General features: G+C 41.0%; 1 protein-coding gene across 1 annotated transcript in view; it reads right to left on the reverse strand.

Annotated features, from left to right (window-relative positions):
- LOC306979381 (synapsin-2-like) overlaps window positions 1-10,980 on the reverse strand; it is a 97,163-nt gene extending 86,183 nt beyond the window's left edge. Inside the window, exon 1 of the mRNA XM_079578294.1 lies at window positions 10,211-10,980. Within this exon, the coding sequence (XP_079434420.1) occupies window positions 10,211-10,656 (446 nt within the window). The 5' untranslated portion in view covers window positions 10,657-10,980. The remainder of the gene's footprint in view (window positions 1-10,210) is intronic.
- Between the last annotated feature and the right edge of the window lie 13,457 nt (window positions 10,981-24,437).

The raw sequence follows: 24,437 nt of genomic DNA on the forward strand, positions 1-24,437 counted from the left end.
GTGAGCGAGTGAAGAGCTGACAGGAACAGACAGGATCCCACCTTCTTGACACCTCTCTCTGTGCACTCCAGAAAACCTCACACGCACTTTTATGAAACCTGGATCAAAGCAGCAGGCAGGAAAGTCAATATATATATGAAACTAGGGCATCATGGGATTTTTTTTCTTTGTTAAAGCAAAAGAGATGAGACTATGGAACAGTGCCAAAATCATACGCAAATATATATGTTCTATTTTTTTATTTTAAAGCCACATTGCGGAACATTTCACCCAATAAATAGAAGAAAATACAAGCATTTATTTCAGGAACGGGGGTTTGTGTCACTTCAAATTACCAAATTAGACGTTGCTTCTTTGCTTTGATTACAGGTTATTAATGTATAAATACAGCCAATTGTGTCCACTTCAAACTGCTTCATTTTGAAAGTCTAATGCAAAGAATCATCTATCCTGGAATGCTCCACACAGTGATACAGTATGTGACGGGGCGGAGCGGGGCCAAAACACAGCCCTGGACTTTGGACCAGCCCGACACATTCAGTCAGGTGTAAGGGGGACTGGGTGGAGGGTGGGATGTTTTGTTTTGTTTTGTATGTATTGGTTTATTTGGTTGGGACAGGGCGTGTTACTGAACACACCACGCCGGATTGTAGCCTTGGTCTAATTTGCACCTGTTGTCCCACACTCTCATTCATCCCGCACTATTGTACATGTTTTTAGACGTACGGAGGAATTCAGAGGCGATTTCCTCAATGTTGCTTCAAAACTATTTTTTTTTTGCTTAATTTGTTCCCGATTTTTATTGCTGCTGTTTTTATTTCACTCATGCGTCTACAGTCTGCACATAAAGTGTGAATTGGAAAACTTTTTTTACAGATATCAATTTGAAACTTTACATAAATGTGACATAAATGTGAGAAAAAAATACATTGCCATTTTTCTGTCATATTATCTTTTCATATAAGAACAAGGTGTTTTATGCCTAAAAATGCTGCAAATTTCCCATCTTTTCGGCGACGAAATCTGAATAATGAATAGAGCTACATTCAAATGTATGGTTTCATTTTATTGATAAATGAGTTACCAAGACTTTTTCAGAGGGGATTTTGGATTTCTTGTTTAGTTTTAAAATAAGCTGTTTTTTAGTGGAACAATTTGTAAAAATTTAATTTTCGCCTTATTTTTTGACATTCAAAACTCAATAAATGGGGCTTAGGGATTAGATAATAAAAAAAATGCCTCAGAAAATATCTTCCAAATATAGTTCAGTCCAAGGCTGGAAAATGTGAAGTCTTTAGGTCCGACTGACGTGGACATAGTGTCGCCACAATGTCAGAAACATGCGTTTTGAGAAAAAGGCCCTTGAAATTGCCTTGTCCCATATAAGTCTATGGGGGAACATTGAATCAGCGCAATATTTAAACATGTTATTGTGAAGATTAGGTTTATTTTCTGTTTCCGGGTGAAAGCTTATATGTTCAGAGACCAATTTGACCCAAAACCTGAAAACTGAAAAAATGTAGTTTTGCCTGTAGTGTCTCCCGTTAAGTATTTAGGCTTAAACAAAAAGCATAGACGCGAAAGTATCCATGAGTATTAGTGTACTCCTAAATGGACCGCTGGATCAGAATAAAGCAATAATAATTCCCGTCTGCTCTAATATGAAATCAGGTCGACCTCAGGACCAGATTTTGAACTAATATGTAAACTGTTCAAAAGTCATGGTTCTTTAGTACTATCTGTTTTTGGACTGGTCTGTTCTCCTTTTTTGAGGCAGCGCTTAGAAACTTTGGAGATGATCATTGTCATGTTCAAGATAAACCACATTCAAGTTAAATTGCATAATGGTCGCAATTAGCAAATTCCAAAAGCTGCAAATAAATAAACAATCCCTGCATCTTAATGGCTTTTAACGTGTGTACATCCGACTAACCCAAGCAGTTTATAAAGTACTTTTTGTCAGGCAGAAAAGTCACATGTACTTACAAAATCGTTCAGTCCTACCACATATGCATAAAAAAACTTCTGCCAAATGAGAGTCAAAACATAATGGTTCCTCAAACAAAAACAGTGGATTTGAGATCTGGCTCTTTGAAATTTGTGCCAGTTGAAAGACTTCTCCACTCCAGGCAATCGACGAATCAAAACCTGTGCTTTTTATCCAACTCATGTGTGTCAATCTCCCCGGCATTCAAAAGCCACCAACAGACTCCGAATCGTCCCCTCTTACGAATCCACATGCATTATACTTCATTATATTCTCGTGGAGGCCTGACTGAAAAGCGAGAGGCTTTAGCAGATGAAAGAGGAGGGCCAGAGAGGAGCAGAGCAATTGGAGCAGATGTGTCCTTTGGGCTGAAAACGCTGAATCACCAACGTCCATTCTCATCTCTTCTCTATGCACGCACCATGAGCACAGCCTGCAAAGCCACGCACACCACGAACACAGGGCTGTCATTCTGAAGCGGGCCCAGAGCCAAAGAGAGAGGAGACGCAAGGGAACGGCCCTGAAGAGAGAGGGAGGAGGCGCAGGCGTCATATTAGCGTTGAAGGACGATGCATGGAGACTCCCAGGGCTCCCAGGGGTCCCTGTGCTGGTGCCTTCATGATTCAAAAACGCTGAAACTTCCAAACTTTACATTTTGACGATAATAAAGAAAATATTCCTCGTGGCACGTGCAACCCCACCAAAATACATTTATTTATTCATTTGTGTAGCACGGACTTCCTAGGCATTGAAATATGTTGAAGAAAAACAACAACATCAATAGGATAATAATGGTCGGTGTAAAACATGTGCGCATCCACGACTCTGAATGCTCCTGCTCCTCTTACAGCAGTCTGTTTCTAACCCTTGGCTGGACGCCTGATTTCACCTTCGCAGCCCTAAAGGACATCTCCCCTCTCCATCACCTCAATGGGCCTGGCTGGTTTACACCAACACTAAACAGAAAAGCCGTCCAGTCCAGTCACTGTGGCCGAGTTGATGGACGTCTTTGCTGTCAAAGGCACTGAATGTGAATTATGATGGTCATAAATGACATAAAAGACATACTCACGACATGGGGAGTAAATTTTGTTTTCAAATGTCAACCTCTTGTTCAATATGCAAGCAGCGTGACAGAAAATAATTTTCATTAATTTTTTAATGTTTTTTTTTATTTATTCATTTACTTTAAGATGAAGGGGGAACAATGCATATTAATGAACATATAACAAATGTAAATATGCCAGATTTTTGCCTTGGGCTAACTTCCATCTGCAGACCACAGGTTGATGTTTACAGAAAACATAAACGCACAAACTATACACTGTATACACAGGACATGTACAAAGACAATAAACAGACAATATACGTGAGATATCAGTTACTTTGAACTACTCTCTGTTGTTGATTCTTTTCAAATGTATATTCATATTTGACAATATTACTTGTAGGCAAGATAAGAGAAGAACCAGTTGAGAGAATCATTTTCAAGTAAAGCAGGATGGAACCAATAAAAAGGTAAACCCCTCCCTCCTTGAGCGGCCAATAACATCCACCCTGCAACTGAAGGATTGTTAGTTGCTGACAAAGCCTTTTAAGCCCAGCGTCCACTGCATGTTTTTGGACACTCATTATGGGGGAAATCTTATGTCTCGCTCCAAAGCGCAGGTCATGGGCATTTAAAGTGAGACAGGGATAAAGATAAAAGAGCGCCGTACAACCAATGACAGATACAGCATCAAACAGTGTCTGATATTTTGGAACGCTGGTCACTGAGCCGTCCTCTCACAGCAGGAATGATCTCTGTCAACAAAATACATCACCAAAATACAACACCAGCGCTCTGCCAAAGTCAAAGCAACAGTACCCAAGCATGAATGGACCACATTCATTTTGAAAGCAATTTTCTGCAAAAATAAACACTACACACAACACAACACGCTATCAAGTGGAGGAGCCTCATGCGACCCAGAACCTGAAACTACTACTCACTACGAACAAAACTATGGTCATAGCTACAATCAATGTTCATCTAAAACTGTGTTACAACTTACATTGCAACCATTCACTGGCCATAAAGGTCAAGCCACATAAGAAATCTCGCATTAGAGCCCAATCCGACCAGCTTATCTGCATATATATGAGATACAGTAATGCATCCATTTTGTGGTAACATAGAGTTTCACAATCATCCAAGAAGGCAAATTGAACGAGACTATATTCTCAGAATATGAACAAGGATAGCTATACACACTAAAATACAGTAACTTTGGTTTAACGTATAGTGCTATAGCATTAAAACATCTCCTCCACCACTATTTGAATATTTTATGTTCTTCATTGGCTGTGTGCACAACTAACAGCAAGTGTATCACATTTATTCACTACATCAATCTAGTCATCAAACAGTTTCTTGGTCTGAAACCTCATTTGTAGTAAAAGCTCAATTAAATTGTCTGTTTAATTGACTGTAAAGTAAAGGGATAAATGTCTTTCTGTAGGGATGCATAAATCCGGCTGTTAGAATACAGCATCTTTATGCTATCAAGACTGCACTTTAGATATCAGACATGGCTTAACAACAATGAAATGGACAGTTCGTTTTTCGTCTGCCAACTGACTGAAGGACAACCACTCCCACCACACTATCAGGAAGCTTCCATACTTCTATTGTCCTGTGTGCGGATACATTCTTTTAAATACTGCACTGCATTTAGGGTTAACTTTTTTCACTTAGATATCTAAACCTCAACTCGTTCTAGATCAGATTTAATCCCACTTCAAACAAACACTAATTTACTCTCAAACCCATTAAACTATGCACACACAGGAAGTCCTTCCTTTTCATGTAAATCAAGATTCTAAGATGACGCTGTGACTAAGCCAGTACTAATCCACAAAGTCTAAGCCAAAGCAGAACCAGGTTTAAACAAGCACTGACTGACATCGAAATGACTATCGACCACGACAAAACCAAGACTAATCCAAAATCAAATTAAGACTAAACCAGCCCTAAACCGTGGCTTACTGCTGGTATAGACGTTTTCCTCCAAAAAAGTCGAAGCCATAACTTAACCAGGCTATATTGGGACTAAATCTGGTCTAAGTGATTTTCTCACAGAGCTCTCCTTGGATGCTGGGATTAATGGCATATGGGAAGTTTCAGGGATAATATTGGAAGGCATGAGTCAACCTACTTCTTCTAAATGTAAAATCAATAGCATTTAGCTGTATGTCTCTGTGGCCCTGTGCCAGGAGGAGTCTCGGCAAACATCCCATCTAAAAATATGGACATGAATATTAATGCCCAGCTTTCAAAATAATGGATTGCTTACCAGCTGCACAATAGAGCTTCATGGAAATAACAAGGGATTTGGAAACACAACAAATACATTTTTTTCATATGATTCATTATACTGTGTTAGTACACTTGGTAGATGTATTATACGTACCCCAAAGCTCCTGTGTTTAGTTTATATTAAACACAATAAGTAATGTCTGCTGTTGTTGATGATGGGGAAGGTCTGGTCAAGCAAGCTCAAGTGTTGGAAGCATGGAGCAGTGACACCAAGAGCAAGAAAGGCTCAGATAAACATGGTTATTTCTGTAGAAACTTTTCATCTGAATTTGACCCATAAATCTTATTGGGACGATCAATCGACCACAGAGCAGTGTCTTGGGACCCTTGCCATTTCTTGAGCCAGAACAATTAGCAGGAGTGCCAATCTGAGTGAACTGAAGTATTCGACAATTGGGATTTTATGGTCCATGGGGGAGACTTGGAGTCCATATTCCTGATAGTTAATTTATTTATACAGTAGAATCAATTTGTATAACTAATTGAATCAGTGGCCACACAGAACGAGGCACTAAATCAAATTAATAGAATCAATTTGCACAACAGCGTATTGCAGAGCATGGGGGCCCCACAAGGTATTAATTTTGGAGAAACTTAACACCAACAGCACCATATGAATGCCACCCCGAAGTCCAAGTTGTTGTGGAGAGAGTCGGAAATATTGTACATCCAATGGCGATAATTTTGTTCACTCAAACTTGGCTGTAAATACTGTTTAAGTGGCGCTCGCCCGCAGTTAGCTTTGCCCGGTAACCTGTTCGCTTCTTGATCCCATTAGTGTGTATTGGGGCCTCCGGGTCGGTGACAGGGAAAGAAAGACCCCCTAATCATTAACACTTATATTACCCGCAGAGGGACTACGAAAAGGATTTATTAAGGTAAACAAATGACTTACTTAACTACTGAGCACAGATGACCGCTAAGGAACTTTTGCCTGTGATGGAAGACGACTGAGAGCTTCCACGAGGTACCCCAGTTACATGTGATACTGCACTTTCCATGTATGTTGATGTCACTGACGGCAGCTTTCCTGACAGACTGACGCCGCACTCACAGCATGACAGACAGGAGTTGTGGACCGGCCAATCGCATGTTACTCCCGTGTGCCTGTCGTGTAGAAGTGGGACATGTCTACAAGAGTAATTCAGGACTAGCCATAAGACTCGAGTCCTCCTATATGTTGTGCAGTTGTGGCTTCTACGCCCACAGACATCCACACCTACTTGACATCTCTCCATCTCCTGAGCCAGACACTCTCAGCCGCTCATTTATTTATGATGCTGGCTGCTCTAAATCCCTGTTGCATGACTGATACAAGCCTCGGTGGTACACAGCCGGATAGAGCAGATTATAACGATAGAAAATAGCGTTTGAATGTTGTCAAATCAGAGGCCCCGGGGCTTAATAGGGCAACACTGATGGCGCGAGTGGTGCCATGTTCAACTATGACCAGACAACCAGGCCTGATTTGCGTTTGTTGCTTTCCTCCATCACTTCTTCAATGGTGGTAGAAATGCTAGAACAAAAGGAAAACTTGTGCACAACACAAACTTGAAGCAGAGGAAAACTCTGGTGCTTGAACGTTGACGTGGGACAATCGTTCACTAAGTTGAGCTTTCTCTGCCTGCATTCTAAGCAACCCATTTGGATATCAACACAACACAATTAAATCCACCAGAAAATCTTTATACAGGTACCTATTTTGCTTTATTTTCAACAAATTTATTAATCATACTTCACTGTTCCATTGTTGCACGATGTGGCTACACTATCCCCGCTGCCCTAAACTTACAAGCGCCAGTGCTTTCCGTACCATTCGGTTCCTATGGGGATTAGTGAAGACAAGAATATAGTTCCTCAGAATGACATGGTGGACAGCGAGTTCCTGCATGTTAAGAACTTGATGTAGGATGAAAATACTTTACTGTGGAGTGGCTGAAGGACAACGAGATCATCGACCCGGCCGAGGACAGGAACTTCTACATCACCGTGGACCACAACCTGATCATCAAGCAGGCGCGTCTGTCCCACACGGCCAACTACACCTGTGTGGCCAAGCGCAAGAGCTCCACCGCCGTGGTCATCGTCTACGGATTTCCCATCAACCAGTGCTCCTCCTGTGACCAAAACAGTGAAGATGGCGGCCGCGACACAACCATCTTTCACCAAAGAAAAAAAAGAGTGGAAAAAGAGTGGTGCGCACTGAATGGGTGCTACTGCCGGATGCTCTCTCATCGAATGCAATTTCTCCATCTGTGAGATCAATAAAGTATCATCTTATCTTATCTTATCTTACCGGAGGAGACGGCCCTGTTTATGAAGGTTGATGGGTTTGAAACATAGATTCTAAAAAATAATAAACAGAGTCTGCTCACTCCTCCCCGTTAATAACTATGTTTGGCAGGGAATCCACGCTGGATTTACAGACTCCTCAAACCCAGTTCTGACCGAGCATGTTCCTAAAAAGGACATAAGGGGGGGATTTTCACTGTAGACTTGGTGGAGTTTGGTTCGCACTGTTAGCTCTGATGCTAACGGCCTGTCAATCAAAGTCAAACCCTCATTAATATACAAGAATTCTAAAATGCTCCTTACGAAAAACAGCCTGATTTCTTTAACTGCACCTAATGGCGGCCCCCTTATCTGGTTTGTGAGATTCCTTTCAATATACTATATCCTCTCAAATCAAAAGGGCAGCACAAGTAATTAACAATCATTTAAAGATACACTGCGTAACATTTAACTCCCAATGAAATAGAATAGTACGAATATATACACTGCTCACAAAAACTTAGGGCACACTCAAAAAACACAATGTAACTCCAAGTCAGTCAAATTTCTGGGATATCAGACTGTCCAGTTAGGAAGCCACGCTTATTGTGAATCAATTTCACTTGGTGTTGTGGAAATTAAACAGACGACGGGTGGAAATGAGAGGCAATTAGCGAGATCACTCCAAAAGAGGAATGGTTTTGCAGGTGGTGACCGTGGAGGAGATCCCTCAGGAGGACATCCGTGGTCTCACCAGGAGCATGCCCAGGCGTTGTAGGGAGTGCATTCAGGCACGTGGAGGCCACACACACTACTGAGGATGATACAGACTCGTTTGGAGGAATTTCTACTGAATTTGGATCAACCAGTGACCTGATTTGTCACTTTGATTTTGACTATAATTTTGGATCCAGACCTCCAGGGGCTGAGAATTTGATTTCCATTTATCATTCTTATGTTATTTTGTTCTCAACACATTGCCCTACACTATGAATAAAGATTTTCATCCGAAAAATCGAATTGATTGACATCTAGGATGTGTTTTACGAGTGTGCCCTAAGTTTTTGTGAGCAGTGTATATTGACACACCTCAGACATGACTGTAACTTTACTGGGAGCTCGACGTCTCTAACTCGTCTCCATGGAGATGCTGACTAAAGGCAGCCAAATATGAGATCTGAATAGTTTGGTCCGTATCCAAATCCATTCTTTGATTTCCCAGAGCAAAAATAGCATTTTCTGTGTTGAGCTGGTCATTAGGAGCATGTTTTGTATCGATAGCAACAGTAGAATCCAAAATGTTACGCTACGCCATTTTTTACCTATCTTGACTGGAGCTGAACATCTGCAGCTCATCGGGTTTTGACTTTTTTATACCTTTTTAGTCAAACTACCATAGTGGCTTTAGGCAAGACACTTCATCCATCTAGCCTCCAGTGTCTGTGTACCCTGGTGCATGAACGACTATGTCAGGAAGGTTGAATGAATGATAACGATAAATAGAAATAAACCCACCATGTGTGTCGTGAGAGTCACGTCGAGTACGTTCACTACATTTGTGCACTGGCCCAAAGAATTTAACCCACATCTCAGCACAAAATGCCTCTTGCGTTTTTTTCAATGGTTTTTCCCGCGCAAACATACTCATTAACAATTAAAACAGAGGTCAGTAAAACACTATGCAGCAGCGTGCATTTATCAGCAAAGGTCAACAGCAGCATTTTACCCAAGTGCCCATTCAAATCACCGCCTTTTACTGCTGTTCAGACGAGTTAAATCACTATAATCATTGTAATAAAATCCATTATACTCATCTACTCCACAAGCAGCAGCGAGTAGAACATGCAGGCTTCACGTTTCACAAGTCGGTGCCAGGCTTTATTTCATTGTTGTATGACAGTCAGTGCATGATGTATGAGTCACGAGGAGCGCGGGCATAATCTGTTAGCCATAATGCGCTGTCAAGGAATGGGAATCGCCTTGTCGGGGCTGTGTAGTAGGCAAGCACACGCGCGCCTTTTACATAAAGCAGAGAGATATAGACAGTCGAAGTGGTTAATAATTCAAGACATAAAACACACAGAGGCAGGTGACGGCGCTGGGTGGGGAATGTGCGAATCCCAAACCGCCATGAGGCTGTCTGTTTCTGCTTGGATTAAAGCGGATGATGCTATTTTGGGAAGAGCTACCTTCAGCGCGAGATCAGAAAGCATTTAAAAAAATTGGACTTGGGGCGTGCAGCTCTAAATGTAAGAGACATTTGGAAATTGCATTGGGTATTACATAGAGCAACTAGCAACTGAATACTGACATGCATTAGAGACTTTTAAAATAGGCACCTCAAATCATCTCTCACTCATTCATTCATTCCGCCACTAAATTTTTTGAAGCCCAAAATCTCCATTATGTAACTCTGAGGGCTAGTTACGCTCTCCTCTGCATGCATGACAAATTTCATCACACACTTTTTTAACAGGCTGTGACAGTAAGAAGCAAAATAAAATCGCATAATAAATCTTTCATTTATTTTTGCTCGCTACAAGTGAAACTTGAACCAACGGATGATTTAAAAGTAGAAAGTCTTTAGCCCTTACCACTCGTTTTGAGGTTCGTCAATGACCAGGAGGATCTTGAACTTCTTGGACATGGAAGGAGAAGGTGCGGACTGCTCCACGAACCCGGCGGCTGTGGCGGCCGTCTGTTTGACCACGTTTGTGATGGAGCTGAAAGAGCTGAAGAACCCGCCGCCGCTGCCAGAGCCCGAGGAGGCTGACTGGCTCTGCTGCTGGGTCTGCTGCCCCTGCTGAGACATGCGCCTCTCCTGAGGGGATCCAGAGGGCACCTGGGTTGGGGTTTTGGTCGGGGAAACGGTCGGAGGAGGCGCACCTTGCTGGGCTGAAGGAGAAGAGGAGGACGATGGGGAGGTCGCGACGGGGGGAGGCTGAGCGGGCGGATCGGGGCGCTGGAGGTCCGACATGTAGCCGTTGGGCAGGTTGGACATGAAGCTGCTGTCCGACAGGCGACGGCGTAGGAAGTTCATGGCTGCACTTTTGGGGGAAGGTCACTCTATTTTTTTTTGTTTTGCCCTCGGAGACTCAAAGCCTGGGAGATTGTTTGAAGATCGTCAAAAACGTTGAATGGATGTCAAGAGAGACCTGACAACGAGAGCCTACTACCGTCTGGGCAGCTTCTCAAAATGGATGTGGTGATGGTGATCGAGCCTTGGTCCAGTCTTCGGCAGACAGCTCTCCAAAGCGCACACGAGCGAAGAGAGCGCGCGTCAGTGTGGCGTTCCTCCTCCTCCTCCTCCTCCTCCCCACCGAGCCTCTCACGCCTCCCCCGGTACGTGTGCGTGACGTCGGTGAAAGAGAGAGAGGTGTGGCGCTCCGTGTCGCCCTCTCCCGTGCTCCCCCTCCTCGCCTGAATGTTTATCTCACTCTTCCAGCTCGCTCTCTCTCCATCCTCCCTGGGCACGCTCGCTCGCTGACTCTCTCCTCCCCTCCCTCCCCTCCCTCCCACGCCTGCTCCTCCACTGTCATCCCCTCTCCTACATCAGAGGGCGAGATACGCATGTGTGTTTGTGTCATGCCTCTGCAGCTCTGTGGAGCAGCGTGCCGTGTGCAGCCAGTAAGGGAAAAAAAAAAAGGGGGCTTTCCTGTCGTCACTGAAGGTGGAAATAGCTGGAATGGGAACGCACCAAGCACTGTATAGCCCGCATGACACAAAGACCTACTTCTATGTCGCCATATTCATACTGGATCAAGCTTCAGGTCATGTCAGCATCCACTGTTAGATGCAAAGCTGTGCAGATCAAGAGACCTTAGCCATGAAATATAGGACAGGACTAAAGTGGTGTAGCAATCTATTAGAGTGAAGACAGTTGTGCGAGAAATATGGCTTTCAGATCCAATTGATTGCAGGTGGATTTCAGTAACATCATTATGCGTTTCACTGGAATAGGTCTCGGCCTTCGGGTCTTACCTAAAGGCATAGTTAGACACAAGAACAGCGGAATAGAATGGAAAATGAAATAGGAGACATATCTAAGTTATTTCATGGCAATATACACTGCGTTCCAAATTATTATGCAAATTGCATTTTTGTGTCAAAAAGGTAAAAAAAATAATAATAATAATTCAGAGACCTGGGATGATTAGTTTTCAGGTTAAGCCCAGTTAAGGGAAAAACTGCTGAAAAAGGGTGTTCCACTTTATTATGCTGATCATCATTTTCAAGCAATATGGGAAAGAAAAAGGGTCTCTCTGCTGATGAAAAGCGTGAAATAGTTGAATGTCTTGGTCTAGGTATGAAAACCTTCGATATTTCATGAAAGATTAAGTGTAATCATTGTACTGATAAGAGATTTGTGGATGATTCAGAGCACACTCCGGTTTGTGCAGATAAAGGCACAATATGGACGGTTTCTGCCAGACAAACACATCAGTTTAAGAGAACAGATGCTACAAAGCAGCATACAGGTATTTGAAGCTGCTGGTGCCTCTGGAGTCTCCCGAACATCAAGGTGTAGGACCCTCCAGAGGCTGCAGTTGTGCATAAACCTTCTATCCGGGCCTCCCCTAAACGGTTAATTGAAGCTGATGAGCAGAAACGGCTGCAACGGGCTAAGAAATACATGAGGACTCATTTTCAAACAGTCTTGTTCACTGATGAGTGCCGTTTAGCCCTGGATGGTCAGATGGATGGAGTAGTGGATGGCCACAATGTCCCAACAAGTCTGTGACGTCAGTAAAGAGGTGGCGGAGTCATGTTTTGGGCCAGAATCATAGTGAGAGAGCTGGTCGGCCCCTTTAGGCGCTTTTAGGCTCCCTGAAGGTGTGAAAATTACCTTTGAAAAATATGTGGAGGTTCTGACTGACCACTGTCTTCTATGCTACAAAAAGAAGATCCTCTTCATCATGACAACGCACCATGTCCTGCTGTAAAGAATACCTCTGCATCACTGGCTGCTATGGGCATAAAAGGAGAGAAACTCATGATGTGGACCCCCTCCTCCCCTGACCTCAACCCTATTGAGAACCTATGGAGCCTCAACAAAAAAACCTTCTATGAGGGTGAAAGGCAGTTTTCATCCAAACAGCAGCTCTGGGAGGCTATTCTGACATCCTGCAAAGAAATCCAAGCAGAAACTGTCCAAAAACTCACAAGTTTAATGGATTGAAGAATTCTGAAGCTGCTATCACACAAGGGCTCCTATGGTAAAATATAACTTGACCTGTTAATATTTTTTTGATTGAAATAGCTTTTGAGTTCAGTAAATATGACCTCCTAATGCTGCAAATTCAACAAATAACCATTTTCAGTTAATTACAAGCTTTAAAATGTATTGAAACGATGAGTTGCATAATAATTTGGAACAGTGGATTTTGAGGTTTTTACTATATTTATTTTTGAAAAAAAATCCTGTTATCACTGGGAGATTTTTTCACCCACATTTAAATGATCCTCTACCAGTTAAAGACTTGAAAATTATGCTGACTCTCATTTGAGTTGACAGTTTAGAAAATCTTAGAAAAATGTCATTTGCATAATAATTTGGAACGCAGTGTAATTACTTGTATGTCTTACCAGAAAACGTGGATAGTGTTAATAATATTGAAAAAGCTTCATAATGCTTTATCACTCATTATCCCTAATTATGTGATTTACATTATGGCCATGTTGTTACAGTTAAGGCTGTCACGATAAATACTATATTGACTTATCGTTCAATAAAAAACAGATAAACGATACATTTTTGGGCTCTATATTTATCATCGATCATTTATCATTTCCCCTAATTATTTCTTTGTAAAACTTTGATTTTTCACTGAAACAAATTGAGTTTCATTATATGTCATGTTTATTGCAGCTCATGCTTTTAGAAATCTAGTGTTGTCAGAGTCAATAATATCGTTTATCGCGATACATTCCTACTTCAATATGAAAAGTGCAAGGCCCAACACGCGGTAAGAAGACATGAGGAAATGGAAGAAAAAAGCTGAAAACGTAACACAAAGTGAAACAGTACTTGTGTACCTGTGATAAAAAGCCAGTCTGAGAAAAAGGGGGGAAAAAGGACTGAACAAGAATGACGATACCAGGCCTAAACCCATGGCTAAATAATGGAAGGGTCACATTTATGTAAAATAGGAACTTGCGTGATTTAAGTCAAACCTCTGGGACTAAACAAAAAAAAACGAAAGACCAGACCAAATCTATAGGCTAAAACAGGATCAATCCATTACGACACTAAAACAGCAACAACTTCAACCATCTAGACCAGACAGCGCAAAGCTAGGCCCAACAAAAAAAAGAAAAGGACCCTTGAGCAATACAGTAAAAAAAAAGGGTAAGGCGGTAAAATCTATTGGCCCAAAGACAGAGAAGAGAAAGAGCTGGAGGGATTCATTTTCCACAATCCTCCATAGCCTATTTATTCTGTCAGATTAGCTGCTGCACTGGAACACATTGCACTTCAATAATGTGCTGAATTTGCTCGCCCAGATAACGGTGATAGAAGAGGTTTCCGTGCACAATGAGATACAGTACAGGGCCATTGGATTCCCCCTTGTGCTTGTTATTACTTCAATAACGCTCCGGCAATTAGGCCACTATAGGAGCTGATTGTCTCCTAGGGAAATATCAGCTTTTTTTTTATTTACCCAAATGCCACGAATGAATAATCAGTGTAATAGAAGAGCACTTTCTACTCTCATGATGCAAGCTAACTTACGCTTACTATTCATTATACTGTTCTATACTAGTAATAGAAAGACAAACCTTATTCCAGTGTGAAAGTCAATATTGCAACCACCTCTCTCTCACTCTCTCAGTCAGCAAATCACAACGCACTGCTCTGTGACACATTTCTATCGGAGCTGCTCCTCTTTTCTTGGCAATCTGAGCAGATGGATCTAGGATTGCCAAATACTTTGAAATACCTTAAAGCAGGTGTAGATGCTGCAATAATAAGACGTTATTTCAGCAAGCAGGCTCATAGGTGGTTTCACAGGGTTTTTCTCAATCAGACTAATAAACATAAATTAGACGTTAAATTCAACACACTGTTATGGGGCAAATTTCATATCATAAATGAATATGGAAACGTCTTCGGGCCGTGAGGATTTTTGTTGATATATTTGCGTTTAAAACTGAGAGTCCTGTAATTCTTAGACAGACCCAGTTGAATTGTCGTCTTGTTCTGCCTCTTGTGAACTTACACTATCCGTTATTGCTCTTGCTTTTTGCTATGCCTGGTATATGCAGCTCGCAGAAACTGTGAAGATATCCCTGTTCTCTTTCACTAAAAGAAGTCCTTGACATCTTACTGCCACAATCAGAGCAGCTTTATTTTCCCCGCTGTGCCCTCTTATCTTTAAAAACGTGGGGCAGACATTGGGAAAGACACTCTAGAGAAAAGCGGCAGTCTCTGTGGCTTTGGTTCCCACTGAGCATTGTACATCTTGGTTCAATAAATTGTAACAGAGATGTTAAGAAGAGAACAGTCTGCTAAAGCGAGACAATACAAAAACATGTTTTATGATTTGAGCGGCAGTCTGAGCTGTTGACACGTGCTATGGTGATTCTGTTGTGTGTAGACTGGTGTGTTACCATTCTACACAAACAATCTACACCCATAAATATCACTTTTCACCTAAATGCGGATTAATATGAGTAAATATTTCAACACCTAATCCCATGTACACTGAAAAATGGAAGCAGAGATTCCAAAAGTTATAACAGCTGTTAATCTGACTTTCTCTCCTGGCAGAATACCAGACCGCTTTGGGGCACTGTTGACACTATTAATATGCATGATGCCAATTTAACTTTGTAATTATACTCATACTGTTCAATCTATTTAATTGATGAATTGGTTGCTATAGCAAACTATGAACTGTTTGATGTCATTTTACATTACATTTTATATAAAATATTTTTTTTTTTAAATCACCAAAAACTTGCCTCAGGTGCACTGTGGAGTGGGTCAGACTGTTTTTTATGCAGGCTAGCTGATACCATACAAATGCGCTAGCCTTGCGCTAGCCTAGCACCACGTAACTCTTTAAATATAAGAACTGCATCAATACCCAAAAAAATATCCCCAGAAATCAGCAACATTCTGGATAACAAGGAAATGAAACCTTTAAAACTAACTCAGCGATTGAATTCCCCAGGTTCTTATAGCTTTACAATGTTTATGGTGACATACACCATATTCACTTAGATTTGGGTGGTAAAAGTTGTGTTTTTAAGGCATTGAGAACCAAAACTAGTATCGATTCATTATCGGATATTTGTAGCCGATACCCGATATCGTCTTTTTCTCAGATATCTGATAGGTGCATCCCTATTGATGATGATTCATTGATTACCCCGATTACCCATGAGTATCCTTAATTGCAATATGGGTTTCTGAAACAATACAATATGACAAAACTTTTCACGACATCACAAGCCTACTAAAAGTTTCCCTTCCTGTACGAAAGAACTCTGCAGGAGAAGTCTCCATAAGCTCCAACTACATTCAGCAGTTCTAAAAATATAAGTGTTAAAATACGCCAGAATATGACAGAACAAAGTGCGAGTAAGAAGATTATATTGGTACATTCGAAAATCCCCCTCACGGCTCAAGCTCAGGAGGAACATCTTCACACCGAGCGCAAAGAGAAAACATAACCCACAAACTCGATCATTTCTCTATCAGATAGAAACCTCCTGCATCTTTATGAGAGGAAACTCATCCAATTATTGAGTGGCATTTGTAGAAGATTATTTTAACGGAGTGCCGCGGAGTGATTTCTCATGGAAATGTATTCTTTGACCTTTGTGCAATACGTTTTCAGTTGGCAGCTTGATGGATTCATGAAGATGCTTCGTAAAGCTGAACCAAAGAAAAATAACAGGGGAAAAAACAGGAAAGTTGTAGCTATTTGTTATTGATTCCTTTGCAAATGTATTATTATTATTGGCCAGTTACTGCTCGTGCTTCACAACTAGAAGGTCATGCTTTCGATTCCCACCTGGACAGGGCCTCTCTGTGTGGTGTTTGCACATTCTCCCCATGTCTGCGTAGATTTCCTCCGGGTACTCCGGTTTACAATCCCACAAAAAACATGTACAATAGGCGATGATTAATGAGACTGTGTTTTACCAAAATAAACCATCCATCCATCCATTTTCTTCCACTTGTCCGTTGCCGGGTCGCCCCAGCTGTTGGAGCTGCCCAAATCCCATTACACCAGCCCCTTATGGCTCCTCCTGCAGGTGGTGGGTCCACAGAAGGACGGCCTCACGATTCTAACCGGGACTGTTGGTCTCTCATAAGGGGCTTCTGAACCGCTCTTTGTCTGACCCGTCACCTAGGATGCTCAAACCCAACCAATAAAACCAATAAATAAAATTTAAAAATATTAAAAACGCAAGTATATTCACTGTACATAAAACATAAAGAATCCTCAGCAGAATTGTGAATATTAGTTTGATGCCGTACGGTAGAAATATGGTGGGAAACACTGCTGCTTTGCATGAATTTCTAATTAACTATTCACCAGAAATATCGATTTAACAATAGGGGTCCCAAGATAAAACCTTGTGGGACACCACTTTTTAGTTATTGCTGCTATATTATGAAGTCTTTAATATAACCACAATATATTGGAATAGATTATTAAGCACACATGTTTTAATGTTAGAAAAGAAAGAAATAGAACATAAAATGTGTGTTTACAAGATTATTTAAGCTCTCGATAGCAAACTTTAGTCAGCCTGCTCTGTACGAAAATACTGAAGTCACTCCCGACCCATTAATATTGTTATGTTCAGTGTGGCATGAAGGCCTGAGTAACTAAATAACAATAGTTTGTTACATTCAGTGCATATTACATCCTGGAGTGATTCCATCATAGCACAAGTTTCCACAAAATAATCACCTGGTTTTTAAGACTTGATGATGTTATGCCTCTCATCCTTCCTCAGCGCTGAGTTTTCCCTGGTTTGAATTCTGTGCATGTTCACGGAAAGTTTAATAAATTATGAGACTGTTGCCTTTTTGCCCACTTTGGATTCATGGTGCTACAATTTGCGTAGACCATCTGCTTTCTGACGTAATGAGCCACTGTAACAGGGTTTCAGGCTGCAGCACAGTCCTTCAACCAGCAGCTTGCGTTAACACAGCGTTAAATTATTTGTGTTTAACTTCCTCCAAGCAAAGTTATTGCTGATGACTGAAGCGACCAGATTTCACATCTATTTCGAGAGAACTTTGCCTGACTGGATTTAAAGGCACGCAAAACTGTCTTCTTGTCGGGGGGACATATAACACTGTCAATTTCAGTCAGAAAAGGAATGATTAAAATGAGTTGACAAAAATGCAAAAGGTGACTTTGAGTTGTGGTCTTCCGTCAAATTAATTTGGATGTGGATTTGCTTGACAAGAAAACGTGCTGTATTTATTTTTAAAGGTTTTCAAACTGGAAAAAAGGAGCTTGTTACGTATTAATTGCTACTCATTCCTCGTCCTGTTCCAAACACACTCCTGACATTTTGAGTCTTCGCAGGACATGAGTTTATAATCATGAAAAACAGCTTGGAGAGAGCAGAGAAAAGTGACATTGTAATGTTTACAATACTAGCTTCTACTAGGCTATCTGTTTTTAGCGTTCGTCCTGCTTCCGGGTATATGATTGCATATAATACGTTGCAGTCCAATTTTTCCCCCCAGGAGTCTGCAAACACAATATAGGGTGGGGAAAAAATAATTTCACTCTACTACGGGTATAAAAATAGGTACAGCTCCTTTGACTTTCACAAAACATACTTTGAAATTTTATTACAGATGCCTGAAATATTTTTTGGAGCCCCACTTCTTACCTCAAAATGATGCATGTTTTGGAGGTTGCTGGGTAGCGCAGTCACGATGCAATAGTAACATGAGGTGGGGGTGGGTAGCTCTGCTTTTGTTGAGTCAACCAGAAGAAAGGAGGCAGCGCACGTCACCGAGCGGCAGACACATCCCCGGCTCACCCTGGCCTACATGTGCCGCACAAAAACAACAACATGCTAACACTTTCCCAAACCAAGACATTATATAACTGCATGTAAGTATGCCGCCGGATGAGTCACAGAGATAAACAGAGAGAGATGATGATGTGCAGATTAAACTAGGGCATTTTGTGCAACATAAAATGGGTTTTAGCCACACTCCAAATGATGGAGAGGGAAAACGCTTCATACGTAATGCGGTTTATTCATGTACAAGGGGGCAAAAATGTTAAAATCCTATAATTCAGTTGGTACATTTTTTGCAAAGGCTTTAGAGGTGATATCTGTAAGTCTCTATCCCAAGTGTTGGCTTATTATACTTGACAGTTCCCGCAGACACAGAGCCACACCAAGCGTTACAGTCGGCTTACTATTCTATGCTTACCTATTCTTCTCAAAAGGGATGCTGCTCACAAGACCGCGATTCATGCAGACTCCTGAAAGAGGCACATTAAATATGAATACATAAACACAAGCTGCCGTATATCCAAGAGCCATATCAAGTGCACAGGAGGTCGTGTCAGGGAAGACCACACATTACATTGTGTATGAAGAGTGCAATATACTGTAATATGATTCCCAGTTGCCAAACCTTATTGATCCTCCAAGAGAAATCATTCTGTCACAGTAACTCAACAGTGCAATATGAAGACGCAAGAATCAATAGAATAGCAAAAACTATGAATAACTGAAAGTATTGAGAAAACGGGTACCAACTTCATTTTGTTTATATCTGTATTAAAACAATCTATATACAAACTAGCATGAATCTCGCAGAACAGAACGTTTTTCCACCTACACTAGACCAACACTGGAGGGTGGGTGAAGTGTCTACCCAAGGACACAAAGAGGGTGTGCACCTACGGGATTCAAACACCAAACTACTGGTTATAATGACGACGCCCTCTACCTCCAAACAACAACTTACGGATTGCTGGGCGAGCGTTCTGTCAAGGTTTAAAGTAAAATGAAGAAAGAAATGGCCCAAAATGCAGACTGCAACAAAACTAGATTTAATATGTGCAAAAACCAAGAAACTGACAAAAAACAAAAATAAAGCAGGAGCAACTGAAAACAGACATGAAGACAATGAACTGACAAAGAACAATGGAAACACAGGGGTAGAAATACATGAGGAAACGGGGCACAGGTGAGGCACATTAGGGCGGGGCAGGCAATAACGAAAGGGAAGTCAAACAGAAAATAACAGAGCAAAAAAACATGTCAAAATAAAACACCATGGACATAAACACAAGAAAACAAACCAAAACAGGGCAACAGAAAGCAGACCATGACACGTTCTGTCAATTTACCTACTGTCGCCTTAAAAGTCAGGTATCGCTTTCTGTGGTGGTGCTATGAGAGTCTGGTTAAATGCAGCTTTGGGGCTTAGAGAGATTTGAGTGTGGGCGAACACAGGCCAAAGCTCCATCGAGTTAATCCTCTAAAATCTGTGAACGCTCGGATCCTGGTCACATCTGGCATCAGGAGGTGCTCCTGACACGCTGTAACTCTCACTCTGACATATGTGGCCCGTTCAGCACAACTTAATCCATCGATTTCCATTTGTTTCAATCAGGGCTTCAAATGGCTAAACCTGATTAAGCAGTAAGCATTTTGCCAACAGAAATTGGCAGGATATGTCAATGTTTCTAAAATACAAGTATTAGATCTGTTTGATTTAGGGAATGATCTAATTGAATGTTTTCTATGTGATTCGCGGTAAAAAAAAAAGCTGCTAAATTACAAACTTTAATATTAATTTTAGTAGGGGCGTGTAGAGAAGAAAACTACAGCATCAACAGGTTATATACCGTTAAGACCCCTTGGATATAGAATATTGTATTCACATCGGAAATCACATCCTTTAAATTATTGCAAACTTTGCAATTTGCCAAATGTCAAAACGAGTTTTGAAAATGCTTTGGGATTTTTCATGAACATTTAAGCCAGTGGTAAAATACATCAGAAGCCCACTAGCACACAGTTCACTGCACTACACTAACATTACCAAACTTGAAGTCTTGGCCTCTTGACTTGTCCAGGTTGGGACTGGCAAATAGATTGCCCATTTGGACTGCTGCCCCTTCAGAGTAGTCAAATGTTGTTACTCTCGTCTGTAATGCTTTATAGCCTTGATTTATTTACACAACAGAAGTCCATCCATAGCCAATTGGATCACATCATTCAGTAAGGCACTCATGATTCAAAGTGTTCCAAAGCACAGCAGTGAATGTGGATGTTGACAACAGCTGATCACTCAGAAGGCTTTATGTTAATCACTACTACTGCAAGGATCAGCCCTCAGGAGGCTGCGATATACTATGACATAGCAGCTGAGTTTGCACTCTGGAGAGCAGGATCCCACAGGGCCACGGTAAAGGGTTTGCCTATGGAAATAAACAAAGCAACTTTCAAACTGAAACCTGGGCATGACCACAGCTCTGGCTCTTTGCTTTTCCTGAATGTGACTCTTTCAGTCTTGAGCTGTGCTCTTGAGTTGTTGTGTGATGTGTGTCTTTTTCTAAAGATGTGGTAAAGCAATGCCCCACGTCTCCTTGGCAACAAGCATGCAAACATCGCAGGATGTTCAGTGTGGTGTGCATCCTCAGTCTTTCTTTCTCAGTCTGAAAATTCAGTGATATTACCGGCTTATGTGGAAAAATATAAATGCTTCTTACATTGTTTCCATTATAATTTATACTATGTAAAACTTAAGAATTGATGAATAATGAATCCAACACGTGTAGAGAGAACCACCGGTGTGCACAATGTGCACAATGTGGGAGTGTGCCAAGCTATTATTAAAATATATGATTATTTCTTTACAGCCACTTTTACGTTACTGTTGATTTTAGTGTAGGCTATGTAGCATAGGTTTACCTCACCAGCTAAAGAGATACTTACAAAGTTGACAGATAAACACGGTTTGTTCCCTCCATGGTCCTCGGTTCACATTCTGCTTCTACAAATCAGGTGATGCCTCCTAGTGGTAAAGAGTGGAATTGCACTCAGTGCTGTGCGCGCTGACCCCATGCTGGCCCTCAGGCTGGCCTTCAGGCTGGCCCTCAGGCTGGCCTTCAGGCTGGCCCTCAGGCTGGCCCTCAGGCTGGCCCTCAGGTTGGCGAGATACGGGATTTTAAAGCCAGATAAAATGTGCCTATTTAAAAGGCACAAATAAATACTCTTATGCTTTTCATGATTGATTTAGGTTTATTTGAATTATTTTATGATACTTTTGCTTTTCATGCTGTCCCTAACTTTATTTTGTTTTAATATTATTATTTAGAAACCATACAGCTGTCCAGTTTGTAAGAAAAACATTCAACCAAAAGTGTAATCGAGATGCACATAAAAGAACCCACACAGGTGAGTCTCCATTCAGCTCATCAGTCTGCAAGAACTCACTTTACCATCAAATATTATCTAGCTCATTCAACAGCCGAGTCAGCAAGTCCTAAAATATAATTGAGCTAAACATAAAAGGGCAAACACAGGGAAGAAACCATTCAGCGGCCCTGAGTGTGAGATACAATTGTGACTGTGTTGTATGTTGTTTACTTGAGAGGCATTTAGGTTTATATTATTTAATTCAGACTTTGGTTTAACAGAGACTTTACACTAGAATGAACTATAAAGAAACATCTCCAGCGCCTCTTGAATATAAAACCATTCACTGTAGACAGTAAAGAAGACTGTAAATAATATACTGCAGGTTGAAAATGGTAAATGTTTAAACCTCATCTCTGCAGCCAAAGTTAGGCACTGAAACTAGAATTTTCAAGTCAACAAATTCCAGTTAAATGTACTTGATTTAAAAACAAATGGTTAATCTTATTGTTAATCAATTGCTGCACTTGTCAGAACATTACAGAGATGGATTCTGCTAAATTGCTGAAAAATCATTTACACATGAATAATAGAATCCTTTTATTTATTATGCACAGGTATGCATCAAAATAGAAATACTATGAAAATAATATCAGTCAGAATGTCAATTAATTACTGGCTTGTATTTAAAAGTACATTGTCAAGCAGTACCATATTTGAAGCTAATAATGACACACCTTTAGTAAAATAAATCGTAGAAAAAGATTATACTAAAAGCAGAAACATTCCAGTTGTTGACCTCAATCAAAACTTCATATAACTTGATACTTAAACAACTTAAAGGGGCATTATGCAACTTTTTATGTGGGGGAAAAGTTTGTATTTGTGTTTATTTGATACCTTGTAATGGCCCAGCAGCTGTATGAGTTGGTCAGCATGCCGCACAAATAAACTTTTTTATCCACATAAAAAGTTAATAATGCACCTTTAAGTGACATTCAGGGCTTGACACTGATTTTTTTTGTGCATAATGGACTCTGGCTGGTCTTTACCTTTTTTTGTGTGCTAACTTTCAAGACACCGAAAGTCTGTCGATGGCCACAAGTCGATGAAACGTGATATTATGACAAAGTCTAGAGTAGGTTGAATGTTTTGTTGTTAACACAGCTGGACAGAGAGCCAGAGTTTCTATAGTTGGCTGGTGTTCCTGCCAGGCCCTGGTTATTAAATAAGTATAAGCACTGTGTTTTTAAGATACAGCACATAAATAGAGATTTACATGATTTGGTTAAAATAGTTTAAATATTTTTTCTCCAGTTTTGATAATAAAATGACATGAAATGACATTTTAATTTCAAGTTTAACTTAAAACTCGTGTGCATTAGTTGACACAATTTTGCAAAAAAGGTGAAAACGTCCGTGTTTGTGCTTCACCCACCACATGTTGAAGTTAAGGATCAAACTGTGCTACAGAACCAAACACAGTTTTCAAATTTAACAGTAAAGATAATTAAAATATTTACGGACCTATATCATGCTTTATTTACGCTTTCCCAAACCCTTTACACACCTTTGCCTTCATATTCATATAACATAATGCGTCTACTTGTTTTTAATAGTATGATAAAGAGCAGTTATATTTCAGGTCAGCAGCTTCCTCCTTTTCTGCAACAGTGACCAGAGCACCTACGTATCTGTAAAGATGCTAATCAGAGCAAAGAAGAGAACTAAGCCACAGACCGGATCAGAACAAGTTTGGGGAAGGTGCCTAGGATGCAAAACACGGGCGCATCATGGAAGTCTCCCAGTGACGTTTTGAGTGCAGAAGAGGAAGCAAGATGGACTCTGCAGGATTACTGAAACAATATTTTTAACCGTATAACCTCCAGGGTTCATTCAGTCAGACATTCGGACTAGAAATGTCTTTACCTGCACATATTTCGAGGCGTGGCCAGTCTGATGGGCCTGTCAGGACCGTCGGACCGGTGGTCTCAGGACGACAGGGTGTGTGATCACTCGAGAAGGGTGTCCCAGGTGTGTGACAGGAGAAACGTTCCTTGGTCACAGTTGATGGTGTTGGTTTTCCGTTTCCTGATGGCTTCCAATGGCTTCTTTCATCCAGTGCTTGAATCGTTGGTTTCAGATCTGATGACCCGTGTAAAAGTAAAGATTTAAATATCTCTAATCCTGGCGTCTGACTAAATGAACCCTGAAAGTTATACTGTAACACAAGTAGACACAATGAATGTTTTTAAGGCATGTTATAATCTTGTTGCAACCCTCATCCGAAACAATCAAGTTCATTTTCCATGATATAGGGCCTTTAAACAGTCTCCGTGCTCAGCTGTGGACAGTGGGAGGAGAAAACAGGCACCAGTCGCTGTTGCTTCAGTCTGCGCTGGACACTTCCTACGCGCCAATATAACAAGCAAAATGGGTTTAAGAGAT

Source organism: Gobius niger, assembly GCF_951799975.1.
Source record: "Gobius niger genome assembly, chromosome: 20".
Classification (NCBI taxonomy): domain Eukaryota; kingdom Metazoa; phylum Chordata; class Actinopteri; order Gobiiformes; family Gobiidae; genus Gobius; species Gobius niger.